We start from the raw sequence: 26,617 nt of genomic DNA, 5'->3' as shown, positions 1-26,617 counted from the left end.
TCTGTCAAGTGGGGATAATAATGATACCTACTTCATAGGATGGATGTGAGGATTAAACGCCATCACACACAAAGCACTTCAAACAGTAACAGCAGTCAAATACCCCACAGATGTTGGAGATGAGTGATTGCCATCATCCTTGCCCTACTAGTATTTTAATGCACTGACAAAGAACTTTAAAACAAGATGTGCAGCCCTCCCTCTAGCCTAGCTTTTAACTAGCATATATCTTAGGTCAGGTTGATTGAAAACTGAGCCTGAGAAAAGGGTCAAGTGCTAATGTTTTGTCGGAAGGCAAGATGTAAGGTAGCTGGAGTAAAAGAAAATAGAAACGAGACAGAGAAAGATGGGATTTGAATACAAGGTAATGAATTACTGAGCTGGTCACTGCTTCACAAGATGCAGAGAGGCAGACAGTCAGCTGGCCACGTGGTTTGTCTCCGGATAGAGTAGATAAAAGACAATCCAGGTCAATCTGTCACGAGGAAGCTGGAAAGAAAATTTATCAGCCATTCCTTTCCCTTCAGCCTTCTCACTCACATTGGCTGAAGTTTATCCTTCAAGAGTGTTAGTTCTCCCAGCCTCCAGGGTGTTATCACCTTGCCAAAGCCTAAGCTTATGTCCTGTTATAAAAATCAAACTAAAAATCTCACATAGAATTAGAATGGGGAAGACTCCAAGAAGTGAAAAACCAGGAAGGTAAAGCAAAAGAATGTCAATAATGCTTAGGAGTTCTGTTTCTTTAATCTTACTGGAAAAATGAGACATACTACCTGTTACAAGAAGCATTAATATTTATACTATTATTATTATCATCACAAATGTCATCAAATTACATAAATGTTTATGAACCCTGCCTAATTGAAAAGTGAGCACATCCAAATAAGTCTGCATCCTTGGCAGAGTCACTCCCAGATTCCTCAAATGTGTCCTATGCATTAAAGTATTAAAATTAGACTATTTTCTTACAAATAAACAGTGATCAGACTTGGTACAAATGCTTATGTCTGATGCGGGTATTTTAATGTTCAGAACTAAATACTATTTAGGAAAAGTTAAATAGATCAAGAGATTGGCTCCGATGGTCTTAATAAGCAACATCTGTTGAGAACTTCAGGCATGAGATTCACGTCACCCGGCAGTGCTGTGCAGTGGTTATAAATAACGCCCATTCATCCTCTGAATAGTTCCTGAGTATTGAGAGGGGAACTGAATGAGAAGATTCACCCAGTCGTGTGAAAGCACGGAGAAGAGCCTCACAGGCAGATGGGGCAAAACCCTGAAGGCAGAAATCAATGCAGGAAAGACAGAATAAAAGGCAGGCCATCTTCTGGCAGGCTCGGAAAAGGGCAGTGTGGCTAGAGCTCAGTGGGCGTGGGGAGGAGAGGTGATCAAGAACCAGAACACGGTGCTTGACCAGGTGTTGTATCAGGTGTTCCCATTTTTTCCAAAGTGACTTAAGCCATTGCTGGCTTTAAGCAATGGGGAAATACAATCTATTTTATATTTTAAAATAATCATTCTAGTTGTTGTGTAGATAATTAATTGGGGGGTGGTGAATAGTGGAAGATGAAAACTATCCCAACAGTCCAAGTGAGAGATGATGATGGATTTGAGTAACAAAAATCAATGGATGCAGAGAGGAATGGAGAGATTCACAGTAATATATGGAGTGCAGCAACACTTGCTGAGAGATGAGAAGTCTGTGAGCAGGAGTAAAAAGGAGTGAGGGATGATTCCTAGGTTTGGGACTATTGGAGAAGTAGTTGTAAGGAGTGGGAAAATTAAGAATGCTGTTCCGGCCATAGGAGACATCCCAGTAGAGCTGTCAGATGGGCAGTTGCGTCTTCCTTTTTCTATCCTACTTTTCAGACATGTACCAAGCCTTCAAATGCATGAAAAATAACCCATAAATATACGTCTCCTCAGCTAGGATGTATGCTCCTTTCCATTTCTTATGAATGCCTGGCAGTGATTAGGGGAATCTGGCACAAAGTAGATACATGGATACATGTTGAATAGTTCAGATGCCAGTTTCAGTTAGTCTTACCATTCTCAGGTATCTGTACCCATCTAGCCGTGTATCTGTCTATATCCTGAAGCTGAGTTTAAGATTGTGAGTATTAGAGGAAAAGACTAAAAGAAATACAACTTGCATCAAATGTATATTTTAAATAACGTAGATAATATAGGAATATTTTAAGTTACTTTATTTAAAGGTATACATTTAAAAATAAAATCTGGAAATTCTAGAAAAGATTTCCTCCCAAAGGAGAAGAAAGGAAAAAACCCTAAATGTATTGGTCTTTAAAAGTGTGCTCATCCATTTTCCTAACTTGTTTTCTTTAAATATTCAGGAAATATTGCTTCTCTGTTGTGTTTAAGGGGTCAGATTTCCCACACATTTAATGTTTTTGTACTCATGAGTCTTTTGAAAACTTTGGAGGCAGACTCTCCTGGCCTGAAACATATATATTCACGGTTACCCACTTCTCTTACTCAGTTTACCACCCCATGAAATCAGAGGAAAGAAACAAAGTGGAAACTGTTTGCTTCTTTTGTATAAGCTGACAGATCTGAACCGAGAGGACCTGAAAACTTCCTAGAATTAAAAATTGGGGCATGCAAATATAAACCTTCATTATCTCCAAATCAATTATGCTGTGTTTGTAAGACAAAGAGGGTAACATGTCTAAGGATCAAAATATCAAACCTGCCTCGCCTCGCTGGCTTAATCCCACGGTGATAGACATGTCAGATATTATCATATTTAGCATATTTCTTCATGTGGAAAATGATAGGATTTCAGTTGTCATGTTTTAAGGGCAGGAGCCATAATCTCATTATCATCTCCCTAAATCAATCACTGCATCCTGGATATTAACTCTGTCCTGATGGTACCAGATGCAGTAACATACATGAGGTGAGAGAGAAGTTCCATGACTCATCATTGGGCCTGAAAACAATGAAGCAAGCTAAAAATCAATCTAATCACTGGTGAATTCGGTAAGGCCAAACACACCATGCACTGCCCATGCCTGGTTTTGCAGAGCTAAATTAAGAATAATGTTGCATATTCATAGGGCCTGCTGTCTCTGAAACACACAAAGTAAATGTGAGTACTCTAAAGAGAGTTAAAAAAAAATAAGCCAGTTCTATTGCATTTTAGAGCATTATGTAATTAGGTAATGTTCCTTATAACAAACAGCTTCAGGATGTAAGCAAGAGTTTAACTTAGAGTGTGACGTTGTATAGACGAGACTGAAATTAAAACACATAAAAGTCACTTACCTGCTTTTACCTTATTTAGATTTTCTTTAATTTATATGCATATTTTAATTCATATTCAATAAATGATTTAAAACTTGCAGTATATTGGTTTGTGGAGAGGGGACGGCAATCAGATTTTCATTTATGTTGTCCAAGCGTGACAGTTGAAATGCAGTCATTTCTTGGTCTCCCCAGTTTTATCTTCTATATTCATCTGTGTTTGATAAGCTAACTGCTCACAACATAGATGTGATCGTTTTAGCCCTGGGGCTCAACGTAGTAACTTATGACTAGAAATTAGTCATCATGGAAAGAAAACTCAGAAGGCATTAATTTCGCATCGAGATACACTTTTAAGAACTTGAACAGTTATTCTCGCCTCCGAATGACACACCAAGAAAGCATTCCTGGTAAATAGCACTTCCTAATTCTTATCTCATCTGGTCCTGACAACAGCTTTTTGAGGAAGGTTTATTCTGACAGATATAAAACACACAGCCTAGTTGCAGGCTGCTGCAGTCAGAAGTTTTATTTGATAATAGAATTTGAAAAGAAACCAGAGGACTGGTTCATAACAGTATCTTTGCATAAAAAAAATTAGTGAATGAGTAGGTAATTTTTGAGTAATAGAGAAAAACTTTTTTGAAGAAATGATGTCTGAAAATTGCTCTCGTATGATCAAAACTGAGAGTGATCTATTAAACACTCCCGGCTACATCCCCAGCAAGCAGAGAGGGAAGGCCTTTCCTGGGAAGATGCAGTGATTTTACAGGCTGTCTATTGGAGGGCGCATTATTTTAAATGCCAGTATTTACACAAATCTCTTCAGTAGTAAATTCGATTATATACTTCAAACTGTTTAGGATAAGTTGGTGATGTTCTTTAAATGTGAAGGATGAACTTGAAATAATTAATTATTTGAAATAGAAAAATATTGGTCCTGATCCAAGGAGACAACTGGAGTGATGTGGATATGAGTGTGATACAGAAGCAAAAAATTTAAATAAGAGAATCCAGGCACAGAAGAACATAGAGATCTTTCCCTTAGCTTCTCCCGGCTCTGTCTGATCCACTCTTCACCATGGCCAGCATCTACACTACCATACACGAACACTTCAACATATACATACACATGTGTGAAAGTGAATAGTTTAGAACTTTGCGTATATTGGACATAATACACCAAGTTCAATTATTGTTAAATGAGGTCTTTATAGAAAAATGAATCACATATTTATCCAGTTGTTATTAAAAGAGACTGCCAGAAGAGGAAAATCCAATGATAGCTGCTGTCAAGATTCAGGTACGGATGAGCAATAATTCAAACACAGACTCTGTCAAGGTTGGCTGTGACAAACAGTATTCTGTGTCTCAAGAGGAATGCTAAAGAAGTGGAGTTGCTTCTTTGCATCCTGGAGAGACATTGGTAGACCCAAAGAATGGTTAGGGAAGAATGCAAAGAAGTGAATGTTTGATAGTGCAATGAGTGGTACGGACTCTAAATGCAATAGGAGTTGAAATAAAAATATCTTATTGTGGGTGGGTGTGAATTCTGAATTATGATGTATTTGTATAAGTAGAGGGAAAGAAAATGTATTATTGACCGAAAATGAAGTAGAATTACGCTCGTCATTGCATGGTATTACTATAATTTCTTTACCTTACTTCATTCATTCATTTGTTGAACAAATCGTATACCGAGCACAAATCTCTACGTGCTAAATACTAAATGCGCGGTGATGAAGAACAGATGTAGTGCCTGTCTGTCTTTTTACGGTGTCTCTGGAAGTTGGTGAATGAGATCCAAACAGTGATACCTACCAACCATACATGTACTGTACACGCTGAATCAAATACTTACATATCTTTTTATTTGATATACTCCTCACAAGAGTTCAATTGAAGATAGATAGATAGACAGATAGACAGACATATATGTGTATATTAAAATTATATATAATGTAAAACTTATTTGTTTATTTATTTATTTATCCCTGATTTCTCATGAGCGCCAGGTGCCTTGTAGTGGCTAAAAGCAAGATTACACAGTAGTTATGAGAAAGGGTCTTAGTAGATTGACCCAGGATTTGAAGCTTTGCTCTGCTTTTTACTAGCTTTATGATCTTAGTCAAGGCCCTTAACTTCTGACCCTCTGTTTACCCATCTGCTAATGGAAGGAAATAGTAACACTTACTTCGTGGTGTTATTGAGAGGTTTAAATGTGGTGTTACACATGAACTTGTAAAGCACAGTGCTTGGAACGCAATAACCGATAAGTGGATTTCAAAGTGCAGTAAGCCTAAAGGAATTTGGGTAAAGTATAAACGACAGTTAGAAAAGAGCAGACTATTAAATATGTAAAGTACATCAAGTTTTTCGACCCTTAAGGGTGGTTTTGTCTGGCTTACAGGATTCGGATTCGGGGCAGTCTTTCCCTCTTTCTGTTCTTCTTGAGTTCTTCTTATGCCAGAATACCCCCAGAGGCCAAGAAGGCCCCTGGAAGCCTAGGGGTATCTGGTTCAGGTCAGGTGTCCCAGATGCCAAGTCCCACCTAAGCAGTAAAGGCCCTGTGACTTCAATCCAGTGTTCATGCTCTGAGGCCTGTGAAAGTACCTAAGGGCCGGAATGGTAAACCAGTCCAACGTGACAGAGCATTTTAGAATGTGTTCCACGAGGGTGAGTGAAAATCTCCCTCCAATCTAAACGTGCGGGGTGGTGGGGGGCTCTAATAATTAAGAAACTCATGGATCTAGGTTTGTCCCGGACAGTTTTAATTTATGCTGATTGTCCTGGTGTTGTCGCTAACAGTTTCCCCGTTTACTCTCAAGTGTCATAGTGCGGACGGTAAATTACATGATCACCTTTAAATCCTCCTAAAACCTTCAGCCGAGAACTTCAACTGGTGCTTATAATCTTTCTTCAGGTTAGCTGTCGTATTCACATATCACAAAATGTGTGCCCTTTTTGTGAGAAATAAACAGATAAAACTGGTCCTTGCCCTGGGCCTCCTCTGTGATCATACCCCAGCAAGGCACCTTTGGAGGCTGAAAGCCAGGCATTTTGGTTTTAGGTTCTTGGTCTTCATTAATTAAAAAAAAAAAGAAAGAAAGAAAGAAAGAAACCTAGCATCCAGTTTATTTCTCTAGTTTTCCCACAAAGTCATAAACTTCGTGAGCTCCGTATTTTCCACTTGTATAGTCAAGGAATCCAGAACAAGTCTTTAATGTTCTTTGTCCTTAGATCTTAAATGTTTAAAAAGAACAAATCTTTTTAAAAAGATAAACCTGTTTTGCTTTGCTTCTCCAGTCTTCCATAGGTATACACAGTGCTTTCTGTGTATTAGCTTGAACACTGACGAGCTTTTGTCTGTAACACTTAACCCTGTAAGTAGAGTATTCACCCTTGATCAGCTGAATATTTTCTAACATTTTTGTCCCAGACAAAATTGGCAACTCAGTCAAAGTTGTTGACTCACTGAAAATAGCTACACACTATTCTTGCAAATTTGTGGTTTTATCAAAAATAGGTTAACCATACAATCAACCACTGAATTGTAAGTGCTCCGAGTTGAGGTGGACAGTATTATTTGAAATGCTATTTTCATGTTAGCAGCATGTTCCTCATTGCAGGCAAATAATCCTCTTTTCTTGGAATAGGGGTGTCTGCTTTTAGTGTTGAGGAACCCCATACCTTTATCCACCTTCGGGATCCAGAGGAAATTTCCCATGGGATAATTTGCCCAATAGTCATTTCCTTTCTGGGCATTATGACTTATTCTCCTTCCGTTGTCCAAACCCCATGTGGTATTTTAGTAAATGATACTGTAAGTCAAGTTTTCACAGCTGTGTTAATTCTGTTGCAAAAGAGAGATTGCCTAAAATTATGGATGTCAGTCATCGGACAGCTATTGTTTGGCTATTCCGTTTCATTTTCTTGCCTCTCGTCTATCACGGCGGGCGCTGGGCTTGCACGGTGTTGGCGTGAAACCCTTGCACCCCCCACCCCCCGCTGCAGAGTTACCGCAGAGTAACTGAAAATGACTGTGGTAACTGATGCCGCTCCACGCAGTAGCCCAGGACGGGGAGGATCTTTTTAGTAGAAAAATCCTACTGCTTCTGAAGCAGAAGTGACCGAGCTTCTTGAAACTGCAGTGCAGACCCTGCCCAAAGAATGGGCTACCTCGGACCCCGGTGGGCAGAGGACTCCGGGTCTTGCCGCAGTCTTTTGGTCTTGTGTTTGTGTCTGTGGGGAAGCAGGACCGCCAACAGCGATGTCTTTGAAGAGGCAGCACGGCCGTCCTTGTTCTTCGGTCCCACGTGTTGCGCCTGCCTCGCCCACTTCATCTCCGGCCTTGCATGAAAGGTAGACACAGGTGTTGTGTCTCTGTGTGGTTCTTTTTTATTATTGTTTCTTGGTTCAGGTCATAATTGAGATCTGAATCCAGTCGGAACTGACTTTGTAAAGGGAGGGGACGAGGCTGTCTCACCTGCAGGGTACATCCCTTTGACTGATCAGCCCAGGCCATCTTCGCTCAAGTTGTGTCATCAACAAAGTGCCACAGAAAAGATCTGCCCCACAGGGCCATTCTGAATAATAGTTGAGTGGGTGGCCCAACACTTTTGCTGCCTTTGAGGAAATACTTGGAGAATAGATGGATATATTCTGGTTGGCAAAATGGGCTCTGGATACCAGTACATTGAAAACACTTTATTCTCTTTAGTCTGTCTTTAACTGAATGTGGCTTAAGAAATTAATCAGATAGAGAATGACCACAGATGGACATTGAAAATTAGCCTTTCAAACTCCATAAAATCCCTTCTTGATGGGGAGCAGGGAGCTATTCATATCCTTACCTCCCTCGTCTCCCTTCTGGCCGTGTGTGTGTCCGAGAACACATAATTTAAGAGGCCGGATAAGAGGACAAGTAATGTAATCAACAGCAAAATACATGAACTATATGAGATACAAGTCAAAACAAATTAAATGCCTCCTATACCTTTCCGATTTATCGATGTATAGCAATTAAAGAACAACTTTGGAAAAGATTAATAAGCAGAACTGCTTATCCATCAGGCTTTTCCTGAGCTGAACCTTTGAATACCAGCATCTGTGGGGGCTATTTTTCTGTTGTTCTTTTTTTCCCCCCAATCCAGTTGGTTCTGGTCAGAACATAGAAAACTGAACTCAGAGCCAGGTTCCTTAATAGGATAGCATTGGACAGCTCTTTTCCTGAGTGATCCTGAGCCGTTTGGTAGCAAAGCTGAAATGAGCCCTCTCCTTTGGGGGGAAACAAGATGGTATTTTGCTGAATGCTAGAATTTTATCACTTTGGGGGAAAAAAAAAAAAGCTGCTTGAGAGACCTAAGAGTATAAAAGCATTTGGGGTCTCCGAAGGAGTTTAAATCAATGCACTGAGCAGATGAAAGAACCCGCTGTCTCAATTGCCGGGAAACCACTTAGAAACTCTCACTTTGATTTCTTCGCGTAGCCCGTTACATTGCCGCTAAATGCAACATACAGGGACACCGCGACTTTGATGTTGTACAGCTCCGACAAATGGAAACTAATATGATAGAACAACGAAGATTTGTGGGTTTTTTGTGGATATACAAATATCTCCCTGTCTAGCTCCCTGTGTCTGTGTATCTCCAGGGGCTGTCTTTTCACCTATAGCCTTATAAAGATTATAATTTTGGTGTTTTATTCATGAGCTCTAGTAGACAATGCCATGTTTATATAGTAGCAAGAACTCATAGGGGGATATTGTTATTCTGAATTATTACTTTAATAATAAGTATTGTATACCACTTTCAAAAGTACAGTGTAGTTTTATACATCTGTTTGTCAGTACTGGTCAGAACTCAGTTCAGTAAGGAATTACCAGTTGCATGCCTTCGGGAAATCTGATGTTTTTAATCAGTGCGTGTGGACAGAGGAACTGGAAACTGTATTATTATCCAACAGCAGTAGAGGTCTGTTTTCCAGTAGCAAACCTTCAAGTAGTCTTCCAATTATTAAGATCCTACATTTTTAAAATCTATGGATTTCTGCCATTATGCATTAAATAATAAACTTGAAATCATTTTGCAATAATGTGCTGCTTCTTATGAAGATTATACATATGAGCACATTTCATTATGTAAGACATTAAAATTAAGATTTTGCAATGTACAGAAATAAGATATAAAACCAGAGGTCAAAAGATCTGAATCTGATCATTGGCTCTTCCACCTGCTAACCTTTTGAGTTGGGGCATAGCATGCAATGTTTAGCTTCCATCTCTTCACTTCCTGAACATTTAATAGCACCTTCTCTGTCCCCCTCTCAGAATTTTTGCATGGACTAAGTGAAGATACATGAGACACAGTGACATAGCGGGAGAGCTTCAGACCAGGTGGGGAGACTGGGGCTGACTCCAACTAGCTGTGTGAGCACACGCAGTTCACTGTTTAACCTTTCTGGACGCCTAATCTGTGAGAAAAGGAGACTGGCCTGAAAAATCTCTCTATTCCCTTTTGTCTTTGAAAACAATAAAGCACCATGTAAAATGTTGCAGGTGTTTTATGTTAAAACAGTTTAATCTTTTATGAAAATAGACTAGTGAAGGGCTATCACAGGATCTTTTTTTTTTTTTCCTTTTTCTGGGAAATCTTTAAGAATGGATGGATAGTCCTCTTTACTCAGTGTTTCATGGGAATATTCTTGAACTTCTTCCAGCCACATAAGACCCTGCTATTAGTATGATTTAGGATGCGATAAACATTGCAGAAGAATTTCCATTTTTGCTTAAATGTAGTTAATATGTAATATTCTTCTTACTAATGAATTCACAGAAGCTCTGAGACTCCTTTGCACTTCAGTTGTGAACATGCGTTTTACTTGCTTATAGCCTGGGAACACACACTGCTAAGACCTGGAGTGTAGTTTGTCCACCTGTGTGATGAGAAATGAAAAGGAATAATTGCAGTCGTGGGATCACCTGAGTTGTGTCGGAGGCTTCCACATCCCTGTTTGAAAACCTTGGCACGCTTCAAGTTACCACGTGAAGGCTGTGCTGCCCTGTTACACACAACAGAGGCCAGCCCCACAGGGCTCTGCCTCCGTGGGGCTCTTCTTTGCCAGATTTCTACCTGGGATTACTGTTTTTAATCCAGTTTTGGATTCTGTTTGCTAGTTTTCTTGTACATGGTCTTTGACATTTCAAGGAATTTGGCTTTTTCTTTACAGGCAAAAACTTTCATTTTGACCTCCACCAGGCACTTTAAATTCTAGATTATCTGATAATGACTCTGAGGTTTAGGTCCCTTCCGGCTGATTGATTTCCAGAGCAGTTCCACTGACGGACGCGCCGTAATTTAATTCTCACTGTAATGACTTAGGTATTGTCATCCACTGGTTTCAGATTGGGAGGTGGGAGAGGAGAACACAAAAAGCTAAAAGACTAGCTTCAGCCATTGAGCGGCTGAAGGACAGAGCTGGGTCTCAGACTTATCTTCTGACAACAAGACCAGAGCTTTTTTGAGATCATTACTTATTACAAATAAAAAAATAAGATCATGGCCTTGTTCTACTGCATTAGACCAAAAATGTATAGTTTTAAAAAATTACATTCTGCCTACTTCATGCTCTAATGGTTTATTCATGTTGTGAAATTTATTTCTGGTGCCAATCTACCTTACTAAGTACTAGCTACTAGTTCATGCACTTAAATACGTTGTGTTTTGCTTTCCTGTGTGCTAAGTATTTAATCTCTGCTTCTAAGTGAAGAAAGGTTCTCATACATAGGCAGCTAAGATGTAGTTTAAACCGAATTCAGCCTACCTTCTGTCTGCATGTTCTTAACCCCTAGGCTGTCATACTTGATATGGCGCAAAAACCACTCGATTAGACTTTAAGAAACAGTTCCTCAAGTCCAAGCTCTTTGCTATCCTCTCTCCTGCCTAAGCAGTAATCTTATTCTGAGTATTGAAAGAAGTAATGTATGTAAAGGAGATTTCTAAAATATAAATCACCATAAATAGATTATTTACTATTAATATGATTAATCTCATTTAATGAGAAATAACGAGAAAGGCACAGCACCCCACAACCCTCTGTCACCTCCTAAGTATTTACACGGTCGCTTTGCACAGACAGGTTCATTTAAATGTGCCCACACCTAACGTGAAAATTCAGGGCACTGTGTCAGACCCCTGGAGGAGACTGTTCGGCGGCGGCGGGAGCTTTATGGCACACCTCAAATCAGGCTGCACAGGCGGCCGCCACCCACTCAGCCCCTGCACGGGGCTGGTCCTGCTGAGAATCCAGGGGCCCCTGTTTAAAGCAGCTCACTGCAGGGAGAGTCACGCTTATGGAAATAATTAATGGCGGCAATGATCCTTATAATGGCACCTGATGCCCTGCTGTGAAGGAAGATAAACCAGCCTTCACCATAAAGAACTTACAAATTATACTAAGCAAACATGTTAACCGCTAGTAAGAGCCCTAATCAGAGCTGTTAAACAAACAATTAAGAGATGTCATATAAAATACACCCATTTAGGAAGAGCAGCTACATGTTTGGAGTTTTCAAAGGAACCATCTACCTTTGAGATAGAGATAAAGCCCTCAGGGGAGGTTGGGCAAGAACAAGGCACCGTTCGGAGCCAAATCCATTTTCTGAGCATCAAATCCCACGGACAAAGCTCTGCTCTGAGTGGTGTGCTTGAATCCTAAGGTTTATTTTGGGTCTCCTTACTATTTAATCAGAAAATAACTGTAGTGTTTCTTTAAAGGGCCACGAGAATGTTGCTACAATCTAAGAGTAAAAATCAAGAAATTATTTGGAAGAAATTTGCTTTGCAGACAGCATTTTAGGGTAAGCTGAGCTTCATGCCTACCAGTATTTAAATCCTTGCTATTCTACGTGTGGTCCAGCAGCATCAGCATCAACCGGGAGCTTGTCCCAAGTGCAGAATCTCGGACATCACTTCAAACCTACAGAGACAGAATCTGCATTTTAATAAAATCCTCATATATATATATATAATTTTTAAAAGAAATATCAGTGTGAAAGTTTCTGTTATCAGTAATTCTGTCAGAATAATTAATGTGTAATCTTACGGAAAATAAACGTTACATGACTCCCTTTAGGAAGGTGTATAAGCAGTGTGACATTTTTGCCTTACAATGAAACATATCGGAAGTGGTCCCATCTGACACCCGTTCCTGATGGTGGCTTCTCAGCAGGACCAGCCCCGTGCAGGGGCTGAGTGGGTGGCGGCCGCCTGTGCAGCCTGATTTGAGGTGTGCCATAAAGCTCCCGCCGCCGCCGAACAGTCTCCTCCAGGGGTCTGACACAGTGCCCTGAATTTTCACGTTAGGTGTGGGCACATTTAAATGAACCTGTCTGTGCAAAGCGACCGTGTAAATACTTAGGAGGTGACAGAGGGTTGTGGGGTGCTGTGCCTTTCTCGTTATTTCTCATTAAATGAGATTAATCATATTAATAGTAAATAATCTATTTATGGTGATTTATATTTTAGAAATCTCCTTTACATACATTACTTCTTTCAATACTCAGAATAAGATTACTGCTTAGGCAGGAGAGAGGATAGCAAAGAGCTTGGACTTGAGGAACTGTTTCTTAAAGTCTAATCGAGTGGTTTTTGCGCCATATCAAGTATGACAGCGCACCATCCCAGCCACGTTTAGTCGCCATCTGGTGGTCTCTCCTCCCTCTTCAAGTGCTCTGTCCCCTTCACGTGCTCAGTGTAGCTCCCAATTACGTGAAACACTAGCACTGTAGAATAAAGAGCACACAAGAGGAGGGCAGAGAGGCAGTCTTTTTAGCCTTCAGCCCTGTCAGGTTCTTCCATAATTAAAATACACCAAGTCTATTTGTTGATTACTCCAACACCACCTGGCCGAGCCTACTGTATGCAAACGGTGCCATGTTGGTGGATGAAGAGAATTAGTGGCTCTTGTATCTGCTCGTTGGAAAAATTAGGGAGAACTGACATTAAACTTTACCGTTCATACATTGCAGAGTATCTGGAGTCCTTTTAGCTGCAGGTTTTCACAACAGTCATGAACATCCTATAAATTACGTGACATGATGTGATTTTCAAAATCTGATTTCTTACGTTCATATGGTGATCTATTTTAAGACTATAGTAAAAGTGTACCCATTAGCATATGCTACAAAAAAAATAGAATCTCACTGTGAACAAAGAAGATTAAGTAAAGCATCAGTTGACTTTTACAGTAAAAAAAAATTCTGCAGTGGAAATTATGATGATGTTCTTTATAATTTTTCTGAAAAAAGATCAACTCTTAGGAAGTTATAACAGACCTAATTAATGCTCAAATTGTCCTCCTGAGAAACAGATTTTTTTAATGTAATATAAATGGGCTTCCTAGAAAATATTCTTGTCTGTGTTTAGTGTTTATTCCATGTTCTTTCCTTCATTGTAGTAACACATAGCCTTTCACAATAGGAAATGAAGGGTTTTTATTTCCATTTCTTGGTTTTGGTTTGTTGTTTTTACTCATATTACACAAGCAAAAAGTAAATAATTTAAAATAGGAGGACATTGACAGTTTTCATCTAGCAGTGTGGGTTTTTCAAAATAACAGTTATATTTGGATAACTGATCATTTAAAATAGATATGTGAGTGTGTGTGGTTCATGGAACTCTTGAAGGAAAAGAGAATCATAGTTACACGAAGAGTTCTTCCTCTGTAAATGTCTGTGCCTTAGCGACCTTAGACTGCAGGGTCATGAATTATGCAATATAATTCACTTTCTAACCATGTGGCCTGCCTGGGGCAAATCATTTAACGTCTCTAAGTCTCACTTCCCTCAACTGTAAAATGGGGCTAACAATGAAATCTACCTCTTAAAGTTATTTTGAGAACTAAATAATATAATACATTAGAAAGTGTTTAACAGAGTGTGTGGCCCGTAGTAAAAGCTCAGCTCATGTTGGCTGTTACATTGTTCTGTTAATAGCACGCCATCATTCAGCCAATTTGGGCAGAAATTGAACATACAGAAGTCATTCTGCCCTATCCTGAAATGTAACATGGCCACATCCCCCTAAAACCCCCCAATCTCCCCTATAAAAATAAGGTACAAATCCCCCTACGTGTACCCCCAGCCCTCTTCTTTCTCTTACGTGAGCCAGACTTCTCCTAAGAGAAGTCTGTCTTCCTGTCTTCCGATCCTTCCTCCTCATCCATTTCCACTCACTGTAAGATAAGATGGCTTCTGCCCTGATGCAGGGCTCCTTCCCTATAATGCAAATGTTGATCGGTGTCGTTCGATTGCCAAATTTAACGATTACTTTCGTTGCTGACCTTTGTGTAGCCCGTGACATCTTCTGTGATGACACCTTCCATGATGCTGTCTTGGCTCTCTTCCACTTAGTGTCCTTCATGACCTTCCTTAGCCTTCCTTTTCAGTGCTTGTACTCCCAGAGTTCTGCACATGCATCATGAACTCACTACCACTTCTTGCTGACAACGCCTAGATTTTTTTTTTCTCCTGCCATTTCTCTGTCTCTGTCTACTTCCTGTTCCCTATTGTGGAACCCCTTAGTGTGTTTCCAATAAGTTTTCTCAACCAATCTAGCAAAATAGCTAGGTATTGGGTAGTGTGCAAGGCATGGGGGTTCCAATAAAATTTATTCATTAAAGACTCAGCATTTGTGCTCCTGTTTTCAAGTATTTCATCACCTGCCTTCACGTACGACATGGTTTCTCTTTATTGGCTGCCATTGCCAGGCACTGTGATACATGGTAAGAATTTAACATCTAGGAAAATGGGATAGAAGTGAGTTTTGCTTTGCTTAGTTTTGTTAGATGGATGGATGTGGAATATAGATAAGGAGAGGTGTTGAATTCCATACTGTAAATTTTGAATTTGAAGTGATGGTGGGCCATATGGGTGAAGAGGTCCTACTCTCAGTTGTAAATGAGTCTTTGGAGTTTATATGTGGCATCAGAATTGGAGAAGTATCTTTGTAAATAGTCAACTCAGAAGTGTTTCTCTAAATCCACTAAATGCAAGCTCTAACTCAAATCCTAACACAGACTCTTAAGTATATTTTTATTTGAAGGATCCTAGTTTCTCAGATTCAAACTTCTTTAACTCTAGAATTAAATCTCTGTTTTCTAACAAATGGTCACTCGAATTAAAAAAAAAATTCCTGAATTATGCATTCACTCCACATAGACTTATTAAGAGCAGAATAGGTGACAAACTCGGTGCTAGTCGCTGGAGATAATATGCTAACCAAAATAAGTATGGGTTCTTCCCTCCTGACGCGTCAGTATATTTGGGGAGGGGGCTGTCAATGCAATAATCTTGCAAGAGTTAAAAGTCAAAAATATACGAGTTAAAGAGGCCTTAACCTCCTTTGGGCTCCTGGGGGCCCCTTGAAGAAGTGATACTCACCATGAGACTGAAGAAGTCGTCAACGATCTGTAGAAGGGAAGGGCCTTTTAAGCAGCAAGATCTTATGGCAAAGAAAGAATGTGGGAAATCTGAGGAAAAGAGGAAAGACCCGGGCGACTGGAGCATAGTCAATAAAAGGGAGGACAGTAAGAGGTGAGGCTGAAGAGGTGAGCGGTGGTACGTGGTGTTTGAGTTGAATGATGATCAGCACCCCAGCCTCAGAGTGACCATCTCCAGACGTGAGAACCACCTCCATGCAGAACATCCCAATGGAGGGAAAACAAGAGAGTTAAAAATGTCCATTCTTACCTTGTGTTAAGTTTAACTCCTTGGAAATTCAACTGATCAGACCAAAGTTTTAACAGTCATACTGACTATTCCTGACATAAGGTAAACTGTACATATTTGAAGTGTATGATCTGATGTTTTGAAATATGTGTACACCTGAGACCATCACCACATCAAGTTGATGGAAGTATTCATGGTCCCTGGAAGTTCCCTTGTGCCCCTTAGCAGCCCTTCCCGCCCTCCTGCTCCCAGCCCCTCCAGGCAGTGATTGCCGTGCCATCCTTAGAACAGTGCCTGGCACGCACATTTTGTTGACTGCATGGAAACTGAGTCCATTCGGGGAGTTAGCTCTTGGTTTGACGTTTGCTTGGTTGCGCCATCTTTTCTAGGTATGCAGTGCTGTTCAGAATCAGGATTTCACTGTCATCCAAGACTACTGCACTGGCCTCAAAGCCTTGCTTTATCTGAAAAGCATTGAAGAACTGCAAGACTGGGATGGGCAGAGTCCAGCTACCGGGAGTCACCAGAAAGGAAAACCGGTTCCTCTTATTGCTGCACTCGTGGGCAAGGTATGTGGCCATGTCTCCTGGGCTGTCCTGGAGAACTCTGCCTGGGTCATTTTCTGTCTCAAGTCTTGTTTGCCGTCCCTCCCACCGTCTCACAAACGGAGGAGATGCATTGCCGGTTAGATGTGCTTTCTACAGCAGAATCACTCTGAGGGAGGCTTAATTACAACTATACGATACGTCTGCGAGTTACATTTTTATGAACCCATGTAACGCAAGGTCACACAAAAGAAAAAAACTGAAGTTTATAGTGTAAGGTACCTCCCAGCCCTTGCTTGCTGTGGTGACGGCTGGCACTCTTCCCAGTGGGAGGCTGGAGATTCTTTTATTCTTTAATAAGCTCTGGAAATTATAACATTACCTTTCTATTTTCAAGACAATCAAATCACTGGAGCCTTGAATAATAGGATGAAGCTTTTAAAATTTAAATCTAATCCGAATCTTTTGTAACTGCTTCTGCTGTGTGGTTAAACCTGGGCTCAAAAGGTTATGTCCCAACTTTCTCACTAACTGCTATTTTCAGAGAAATATACACTACATTTACATTCTGTATAATACAGTGATTTTTGCAAATCTTTTCTAAAACAACATTCAGCATTTCGCCTTTGTATTTCCTTTGTGTTATTCTAAATAGACAACCATTGTCAGAAGACGCTTCTGGAGTCCTGAATGAGGGGAGGAAAAAATTATAATTCTTAGTCTTTTCAGCTTGTCACTACATCAATAATTAACTTTAAAAAAAGAGAGGCAAGTATAAAAAGATTCTTTAAGGAAGCATTTAATAATTCAAATGAATCTTAACTTGAAACAGGTCACATGAAAAAGAATGGAAAACAAAAACCCTGGGTACTCTGCCTTGGATGGCAGGGTTAGGGACTCAGAAAGAATCAGAGAAACAGCATATAATGACTTACACTTGGTTACTTTTAATGGAAAAATATCACTATTCTTCTGAACAGAAAGCCAAAAAATACGGGCTTCTTGGAGAATGTGTCTGACTCTTAAGTCCAGAAATGAAAAATAAAAGGGAGAAAGAAAGAAAAATCTTACAGTGTGGATTCCAGGAAAATATCATGATGAATGACTCCATGAGTGGCAATCAAACAGCAAGGCTGGGTGACATTAATATTTATAATATTGTAATTAGCAAGACTGTGCTGAACAGCAATATCGGTGTAACTAATCATATTATCATAAACTGAGTCTGCAAGTATCTAGACAGAACGTGTTCTTGCCTTTATCAATGACCATCAACATCGTAAGGGTGTTCATAATTTTAAAAAATTTACAAATAACTGTACACTCAACCAACATAAATACATCAAGTCACTTGTTTCTGACATGATCGTTTTGATAGTTTATCATCATCGGTAAAAGCGTTGTCTCAAATATATGCGGTCACCATGCAAGCTGACGTGTACACACTGCGCTGCACTGTGCCATTTTGTCCTTAAAGGACTTCCACACTCCTTTCAAAACTTACATATTCAGATAAAGGATGGATAATGATGGAGACACTTGTGTCGATGACATAAGTGGAAATTGATTTTCTGATAGTTTGAATCTAGATTCAGACTTTATTTTGGTAAGCTCAGCCTTCATCAAAATCGTAAGGGTAATTTTCTGCATTATCGTTTGTTAAAAAAAAATTTTGCCTGTGTGATTATATTAGTGATTCATTTCTCAACACTAAAGTGAGGAACAAGCAGACGGTCGGGTAATAGACGGTCTATGCTCCGGACTGGATTCTCTGGGGAGGGCTGACATGACTCAAACAATAGGCAACTATCTCCTTTAGGTTAATGTCACTAATAGTGAACCAAAGTACTTTGGATCCAAGGTGCAGATGGCTTCTGAACTGTTCCTTCCTAGCGTTGCTGGTGTGTGTGTGTGTGTGTGTATCTTTGAAACAATTCGCATTATATTCTCATTAGCTAAAGAATAGGTCGCTGCTTCTTACCGTGTTTCCATGCTCTAGGGAAAACAAGAGGAGATTCAGACCCTTTTTAGAAAGACCTGCAAGAAGCAGCTGGCTTTAGACAGGAAAGATTTGTTTGGAAAGTACAATTGTTACTGAATGTAATCTTTTGCTCAGAGGTCAGGCTAAAATAAATTAGAGTAGAAATTTAGAAAAAACCAATTACAGCACAATGTTTGCAGATGGAAGGAAAATGAGACTCGAGCCATGGAAAAAAGGATTTGACCAAATCAGTCATGTTCTCTTAGAAGCTTTGAAGTAATTAGTATATTTAGTATAGTCTCCCTATGCATACCTTGCTTATTGATCGATTAAACTTTCCAAGCAATGTTTCTTCAAGTGGCTTTGAAAGGGCAAGAAGCCAGGCGTTTATAGTTTGCTCTGGTCTCAGGGTGCACGTTGTACAAATCTGTGCCTGCACGTGTGAGCGTGGGCCCCTAGGAAGAGTAGTCACCAGCCCCGCTCGACACCGCAGAGCTGCTGATCTCGAATTCTTGGTACTTAAAAACCACCTGGCATGCTCATGACAACGCAGGTTCCCAGGCGCCACTCCTGGACATCCTGATTAAGGTGGTCAGAGGGTCCAGGGGTCTGCATTCTTCACATCGTGATTCTGATGGAGGCATATGAGGAGCCGCAGTGCCAAGGGGAATGCAGGAAAGAACAGCACAGAGCACAGCGCAAGCTTCTCGTGATGGAGAAAGCTGGTGAGAAAGAATTCTGAGCTGGAAGAGAAACGACACAGAAAGCGAGTCGGGAGAGGAGATCCAGAGACGCAGCACACGGGGCTCCTGAATGGCCAGCGGTCAAAAATACCCACTGAGCAGCCAGGGGCAGGGAGTCCGTTCAGCAGTTGGGTCAAAGACATGTCAGCAAAAAGAATGATGAGGACAGAGCCAGTTTGCTGCCAAAGACATGACCTTCAGGTCCACGCAGACAGTCAGCAACCAGGAAATCGTGAGGATGAGGAAGCAGGAACTGCTGTGAGAAAGGAACACCTTGTTATTTTATGCTCATTTATCTTAATTCCCACTGCTACCTGGCAAACACCTGGCAACTCAATAAAAGGGAAATAATTGCTGCTGCTCGTGGGACCGTGGTTACCAGCGGAGTTCAGAGTAAGACGGCGCGCCTTCCGTGAGGCTTCCATACTCACCAGCTAAGCAACCTGGACGTGTTAATTAATCTCTTGAAATTCCAATGAAATAAGGGTTAACCATGATACAAGTCCACACTCTCTCATTAAGAATTCTGAGACCCAAAAAGCACTGAAACCAAATGTTTCACATAACTCATTTGGCAGCAAACCTGGCCTCAGCTGATGCAAGGCTATTTATACTCTTTATTTCTCTTAGAGTGAACGTTTAAATGTTTACTGCCGAGAGGCTAATGTGCTTGATTGTCGGCTGCTACCCCACGTCTTGCTGGAGGCATTAGTACAGTGTAGTATGCAGACCATTGTTCTTTCCTAAAGTCTAAGAGAAAAAAAATTCTGAATTCTGAGATACATTTGGCCCCAAGTGTTTGAGATAAAAAGTTGTGAACAATACATAAATGAGAATATAACTGCAATTAGACCTTTATCCACAAATTTTTCTTTCGTGTTGGAAGCCAAGTGTATGTTTTAGTGACATTAGAAAACAAAATGTTAGTATTTGGCATTTATAGGAGTGGAAATAAGAATTAGGTTGAGATTATTTGCTGGAGAAACATGAAAGAAATTGGATACGTCAATATTAGAGCAGCACATTTTACAATCAGAAAGCATGGGAGAAATCTACTTCCCTTCTCTGTGCTTGGGATGGGAGGCGGATGCCGAAGCATGAGCTGTTGAAGAGGAAACAGCACAGGACAAGACCGTTGGTTGCTTGGGGTCTGCATGCATTTTCACATGCTCTTCCCTACATCTGGAATGTCTTTCCAGTCACTTAAGAGAAATTCTCCAAGAATTCCCTTCTCTTTGAGTTACTCTCTGATCTCTCCACCAGAATTAATTCCTCCTTCTCTTCTTCAACCTGAGTTGCAACAGGTACCACATAGTGTTGGAATTTTTGCATGTCTGTTTCCTCTCCTGGATGGCCATCCTCATCTTTGTATCTCTATTCCTGAACACCCACAGATACTCAGGAAGGACTTCATAAATGATGCTGGAATGAGTAAGTGAATGAATAAATAAAGTCACTGTCAGAACACGGCTAAGCAGTAGAATTCAGTATTAGCAGTCTTCCACTCATGAAGCCACAGCTTTTCTCATTACATCAGAAAGGAAAAAAAAAGTGTAAAAAGAGAAATAACCGCCTTGAACTTAAAGTCCCTTTTGATGCATGAGTCTAGTTTAGTAAAATGAGATGGCAAGAAACCAGAGTGGAAAGAGTGAGGTAGGCGGGTGAGCGTGAGCGCCCTGTGGTCCCTCTCGGCTTGGCAAGCTGTACTAGAGCATAAGCTTCTTGGGGGCCCAGGCCACACGGCGTGTGCCGGTGCCTGAACCACGCCCGCCGTGCAGGAGCAGCAGCGTGGGGACTGAGCTGCTGGATGACGTGTGGCTGACTCATTTCTCTAAGGTCCATCTCCATCTTGTCGCTTCCTTTGTGAAGCCACCTGTGAGTCTCCTCCCCTCCCTCTGGGAATACGGAGCCCCTCCTTTCTCCTATAACTGGTCTTGCAGTTACTACCTTGTCTTCTAGTTACACGTCTTCTTGTCCACCCCTGAGCTCATCATGAGCGGCTTGAAAACAGAGATCATGTCTTATTTGTACTTGACTTTTCAAGCACCTAGTGCCATGCTACAAGTGCATAGAATTAAACTTCACAAACTATCTGTGGTGTCCTTATTTAGAAGGAAAAAAAGAAAGCCAATTATAATTAAAACTCCAGCCAGGCCCTTTCAAGAAGAGTAGGCATTTTAGAAGAAAAACAGTATAAACGTGCCAAATTACTTTCAGTGGGTATTAAAATATGATGAAATACGTATCAGTCGTATTAATAAGTGAACATAATGGGTACTCATTGAAAAGCTTGCATTAGGATAAGCACAGAAAAGCTGTCATGGTGCTTGAATAGTGACTCGTAATACAAGGCTTTGTTTTGATGATAGAAACCAAAATCAGTGCATCCATCTGACCAGATGCATTATTCTCATGTTTTTAAAACCAAAAGTAGTGTGACTGCATAAAACTACTGCCGTCTGGTTGTGGTGTTTTGAATGTAGATGTCTGTCTTCTATTTGTCTCTGGCATGCTACCCAACACAGAGGGCAAGTAAGTGTCCACCAGGTGTGTATAAACCATGAGCATGACCATTACAAAAATCCCAACAACAGTCTCAGAAGAGGAGAGTGGGATCCCCTGCCGACCCCCAACTTTAAAAGTTTGATGTCTTCGTGCTACTTATGTTTCTGTGCATTTTATTTTTCCAAATTGAGGTATAATTTACATAAAGAAAAAATGCACAGTTCTTAAATGAACCATTTGATGAGTTTTGACAACTGATACACCCATGACATCCTTACTTCTGTCAAGACACAGAACATTGCCAGCACCTCCAAGATTCCCTTCTGCACTTTTCCAGTCATTCTCTCTCCCTCCTCCCCACCACCAGATTGCATGAGGCTAAATTTTTTTTTATTGTATTAGTTCATTTCATAGGACATAGAAAAAGGCAAAGCACCAGTTCCTGGAAGTTCAGACTTTTCAAAACTACCAAGTTAGAGTCTGCTATGTAGATATTACCAGGATGTATCCACATCTCTAAATGTCATCCGATGGTTAAGTAATATCTTAGGTGGAATGCTGCAATGCTGGGTATCTTTTAAGAATAGGACAGACGCCTGTCTATAAATGGTGATCATTCCTACTTAGAAGCAGAAAAAGTTGGATAAGTTTTGGATAGACCCCTCTCGTAGTTCTGAATGTCTCATCATCTCATGCTGTAGTAAAAGGAACACCGTGTTTGGAATCCAGCAGGTCTGGGTTTGAATCCTGGATCAATCCTGGGCCAGCTACGTAAATCCTACAATCCTCCTTTTCTGAAATGACAAAGTGAGGTATTCATTTCTATTTCACAAATGTTTTGTGAGGGTTGAAAATCACATATGTGAAGTGTATAGCACACAGCAGGTGCTGTTGACAGTTATTGTTATAATTAATCCTTCCATAGTTGGCTAGATTGCTAGGTAGGTAGGTAGGTAGACTGGAGGTAATTAAATATGTGATACACTGGTATCCAAAATATATGAATAATATTAGGATAAACATAAACATTTCAGCAATGCTTTATGAGTTGACTTCTTCTATCTTTTGTGTAGATGTGCTAGTTGATACTTGCACGTTATTTTTATACATCCTCCTGGCCTTCTATTGATATCATGATCTTACTACGTTAGTTTTGCTTGATCTGGTTAAAAGCTAGCATCTTTGTCCTTTGAAGCCCTCCCTTTCACACCCACAAAAAGCTCATAAACAATTCAGAAGTGTTTGTCTTCCATGTAAAATGAAGATCAGTCTGTTAATTTGGGATCTGGGCAGTAAACTGGCATGAGTAGTTCATCACTGGTCCTCAGGTAGGTAGAAGGGAGAGGCTTACTCCTGCTGCTGCCAAATCAGAGTAACAATGTCAGAATGTAACATAAACCATCAGAGGAGAGATGCTGGTAGAAGTCTCTCATGTCACGGAAAGAGGCCGTTTTGCATTGCTTCTAACCAGAACAGTTTGTGCCCCTATAAAACGTCCCAGCTTGTTTCCTCTGCCATCTCGGGGGTAAGAGGGTTCATCGCACAGGGCAATGCTGATCATTTGGTAGCAGTTGCTGGGAGCACTTTGTAGAGGAGAATTCGATCTCAAAGCCAAGCTCACAGAGTTAGGTGAGATCCACTGGCAGTGCCTGCATGGGTACGGACACGGGGCAAGATGTTGTAGAACGCGGCTTTCCACTTCCCAGGTGTGGAGCACGGACGGCTTGCCTGGTTTAGGAATTTGGGCGGCCAGCAGCTCTTGAATTTCTACTGTTGTTACCACCTCCTTGCAGTCCCTTATTGTATACCTGAAGTAAACATTTTTCTTCTTTTGTTAGCTTTCCATCATGCTTTTGAGAAGTATGGCTCCCTATTTCTTCTCACTCATAAAATTGATATCTAATTGCCAAGTACAAATGAAATTATTCCCCTTGTCACTGTCATGAAAGTAAGTGGTTAAGTAGAATTCCTCATACTTCATCAAATATACTACTTTAATCAGAATGCACCTCATTAATATTAACTATGTACTTAGAACTTGTGTAAAAGTGCTTTTCATCTTCAACACAACTTACCACATTCATTCTGATATTACTTTTAAGCCAGGGGGAAAAAATAGGATTCTTCTTGTTCTGGATGGGGACTGAGGATTTATAAAGAAGCCCTTACTATAAGCATGTAAGATAGAATTTGAATTCAAATATTATCCTTGAACTCATCCCCTATCCTCCCGCCTAAGAACTCCGCAAAATCAGTGAACATTTATTGCAAACCAGTTAACTTTGTTCCTGATCCTGATTTTATGGAGTAAAGCAAAATATCTCTCTGTAATTCTGAGCTATGCCCCTGAGACTCTCCCCGAGAAAAAACAGGTACGTGTTATATCTCTGTTTAAGCTCATCTGCCCACTTGAATAAAGGGAGTGCTAGATAAAAGATAGAATTTTCTGGTAATTAGAGGAGTCAAAGGAGTCATTTTGATAATGCAAAGAGTCGACAGAAATTCTAATTATATTCAGCTTTATGCCAATTTATCCCAATTTAACATTTGAGGAAGAAAATCAAATGTCTGCTATTTGAAGTGTAAAAGACAGATCTGCTTAACCCCCGTCCCCCAGCCAAAAACATCAAACAAGACAACCATAGTTTTTTGGTTTTGTTTTTGTGCTTTTTACCTTTCAAATTCTATGGCTTGTAACTGCTATGGAATAGCTCTACCAAAACCTTGAAAGTTTCAATGGATAGGCCAAGATGCCTTCAGTTGCACTGAATAATTGGCAATGTCCCGAGTAACTAAAACCATTGAGAAATCCAGATGAAATAAACTCTCCCCTTTTCCTCCTCTCCTAGAAACCTCGTTGCTTTGTTTCGTTGCCCATATTGATCTAATCAACCAGCTGATTGCCAAATATCCCCTCTGTTTCATGCTATATAGATATTGGAAAGCAATCCTATCAGTGTCCAAAATCCATGCCCTCATTTAGTCCGTGCTTCATGGCCACAGGTGACCCCTAGAAATGTGTTTGAGAAAATGTGCCTACGAGCTGCCCAGAGAACATGACTGATGGTGCATCACGAATCCTTTGACTGGCAGCTTCGGGCTCTGTTGGTGGAGTCACCTCCCCGTAGACTGGAGGCGCCCTGCGGCCTCACCCCCAGCTCCTCACACACCCGACCGGGCTGTGGTGGGCGATTCCCAGCAAACGGCAAACCACGGCAAGACCATGCCGTTTGCACCTTTGTTGCCATATGTTTTGAAAGAATTTTTCTTGTCTCCCTGCTAATCATTTTTATCCCATTTCATCTCAACTGTAGAACCTTCTCTAGACCCTCTGCTGGCAGTAATTCTCTGCACGTGTCCAGGCCAGCCGAGCCATGGAGTGCCTTCCATCACTTCAGAGCTGTCAAGCTGGTTATCTCTTGGAACCTAAATGTTACCAAACGTTGCCTAAATGCCTCTTTACATTTAATGTAGGTCATAAGTGAGACTAATGAAAGTAAACATATGGCACTTGTGGTAAGAAAACAGAATTATTCCAGTACTGCAGCACACAGTCCTCCCTGAGATACAGAACCAGCCCACGAGGTTAGCCTCCTGTGTTCATGCCTTCGGAGTTTGCGGTCAGCGTGCGTGGTGCTCACTGGCGCTTTCTGGTTCTGAAGGAGCAGTAAGCCTCCTTGCCTCTAGGATGTTCCGTGTGACTCGATGACTTGCTTTAGGTGAAGCAGTGAGAGTGGAGTGTGGCGGTGATTCTGAGCTGAAGCATTTAAGAGCCAGTCTTGGAGTCTCTGTATTCCCTTCCTTTGTCACAGCCAGCAGTGAAGTCTCATGTTAAGAAAGTGGCAGCGTTAAATGGACGCCCTAGATGGCGGAGACACCGCATCGAGGACATCCAGAGACACAACAGGCTTTTTTTTTATGAGTGAGAAATCAACTTTTATTGTGTTAAGTCGCTGACATTTCGGGGGTGATTAGTACCAGAGTACAACCAGCCGGTGAGGATTAATACAGAATTGCAAATAACTTGTAGCTGTTGCCAGAGGACTGACAGCTCTGTAGCCCTTTGAAAAATTGCAAAATGGAAGAGCTCACCTTTAGTGATCTTTCCTTCCCATTTTGCACCTCTCCCCATGTGCTGGCAGCTGGTTCCATAATGCAGTTTCCCATTAGGTCACTCCACCCTGGGTCTGGTCCCTTGGCAAAATGCCTGAAGATACCAGATAGCCTTTCTTTCCAAACCATACAGCGAAGACATTTAGTCCTGCTTTGTACTTCGTTGTTTATAAATTACTGTAAAGATATCCAGCCACTGGCCTACTCCAGCTGAGGAAACTGAGCAGAATGCGCGCCTTTCCTGTAGCTGCTGTCCTGCTGGTAGCAAGGCCCTGGGCAGCTTGCATGTGTTTTCTCAGCCACCATCTCCTCCTCTGAGGACTTGGGAGAGCAGCGGTACCCCAGAGGAGTGCTGAGAAAAAGAAAGCACAGGGTCTGAGTTTCTTCTTCCTTTCACAGGTCAGGTTCCAGAACACATTGTCTCTACTCCCTGTCCCTCATTCCTTCCTTGCTTTTCTGTCTTCACCCCATCAAAATTAGGTGTCTACCCACCCCACCCCCCAAAATCACTAAAACTGCACCTGTTAAGATGATATGATTTAATGATCTCCAAATGCAGTAACTCCCCAGTCTTGTCTTTACTGGATCTTGTTCATTCAACAGTGGATCCCTTCTTCATGTGTGGAGTTTCTTCTTTGATTTCAGAACACTCATTTCTCCTGGTTTCTCCCTTACTTTTTATTCAGCAAACAATTGTTAGCACCTAGTATGTGCCAGGCATTCAACAGGCAAG

The 26,617-nt window shown here is 40.9% G+C and overlaps 1 protein-coding gene across 1 annotated transcript in view; it reads left to right on the top strand.

Moving 5' to 3' along the window:
* Positions 1–26,617, top strand: part of DPYD (dihydropyrimidine dehydrogenase) — a 720,294-nt gene that overhangs the window by 601,747 nt on the left and 91,930 nt on the right. The window contains exon 20 of the mRNA XM_074370016.1: positions 16,387–16,566. Coding sequence (XP_074226117.1) covers positions 16,387–16,566 — 180 coding nt within the window. The remainder of the gene's footprint in view (positions 1–16,386; positions 16,567–26,617) is intronic.

This window comes from Camelus bactrianus, chromosome 9 (assembly GCF_048773025.1).
Source record: "Camelus bactrianus isolate YW-2024 breed Bactrian camel chromosome 9, ASM4877302v1, whole genome shotgun sequence".
NCBI classification, from domain to species: Eukaryota; Metazoa; Chordata; class Mammalia; order Artiodactyla; family Camelidae; genus Camelus; species Camelus bactrianus.
The sequence above is the reverse complement of the archived record's forward strand: the minus strand, read 5'-3'. Positions and strand labels throughout refer to the sequence as shown.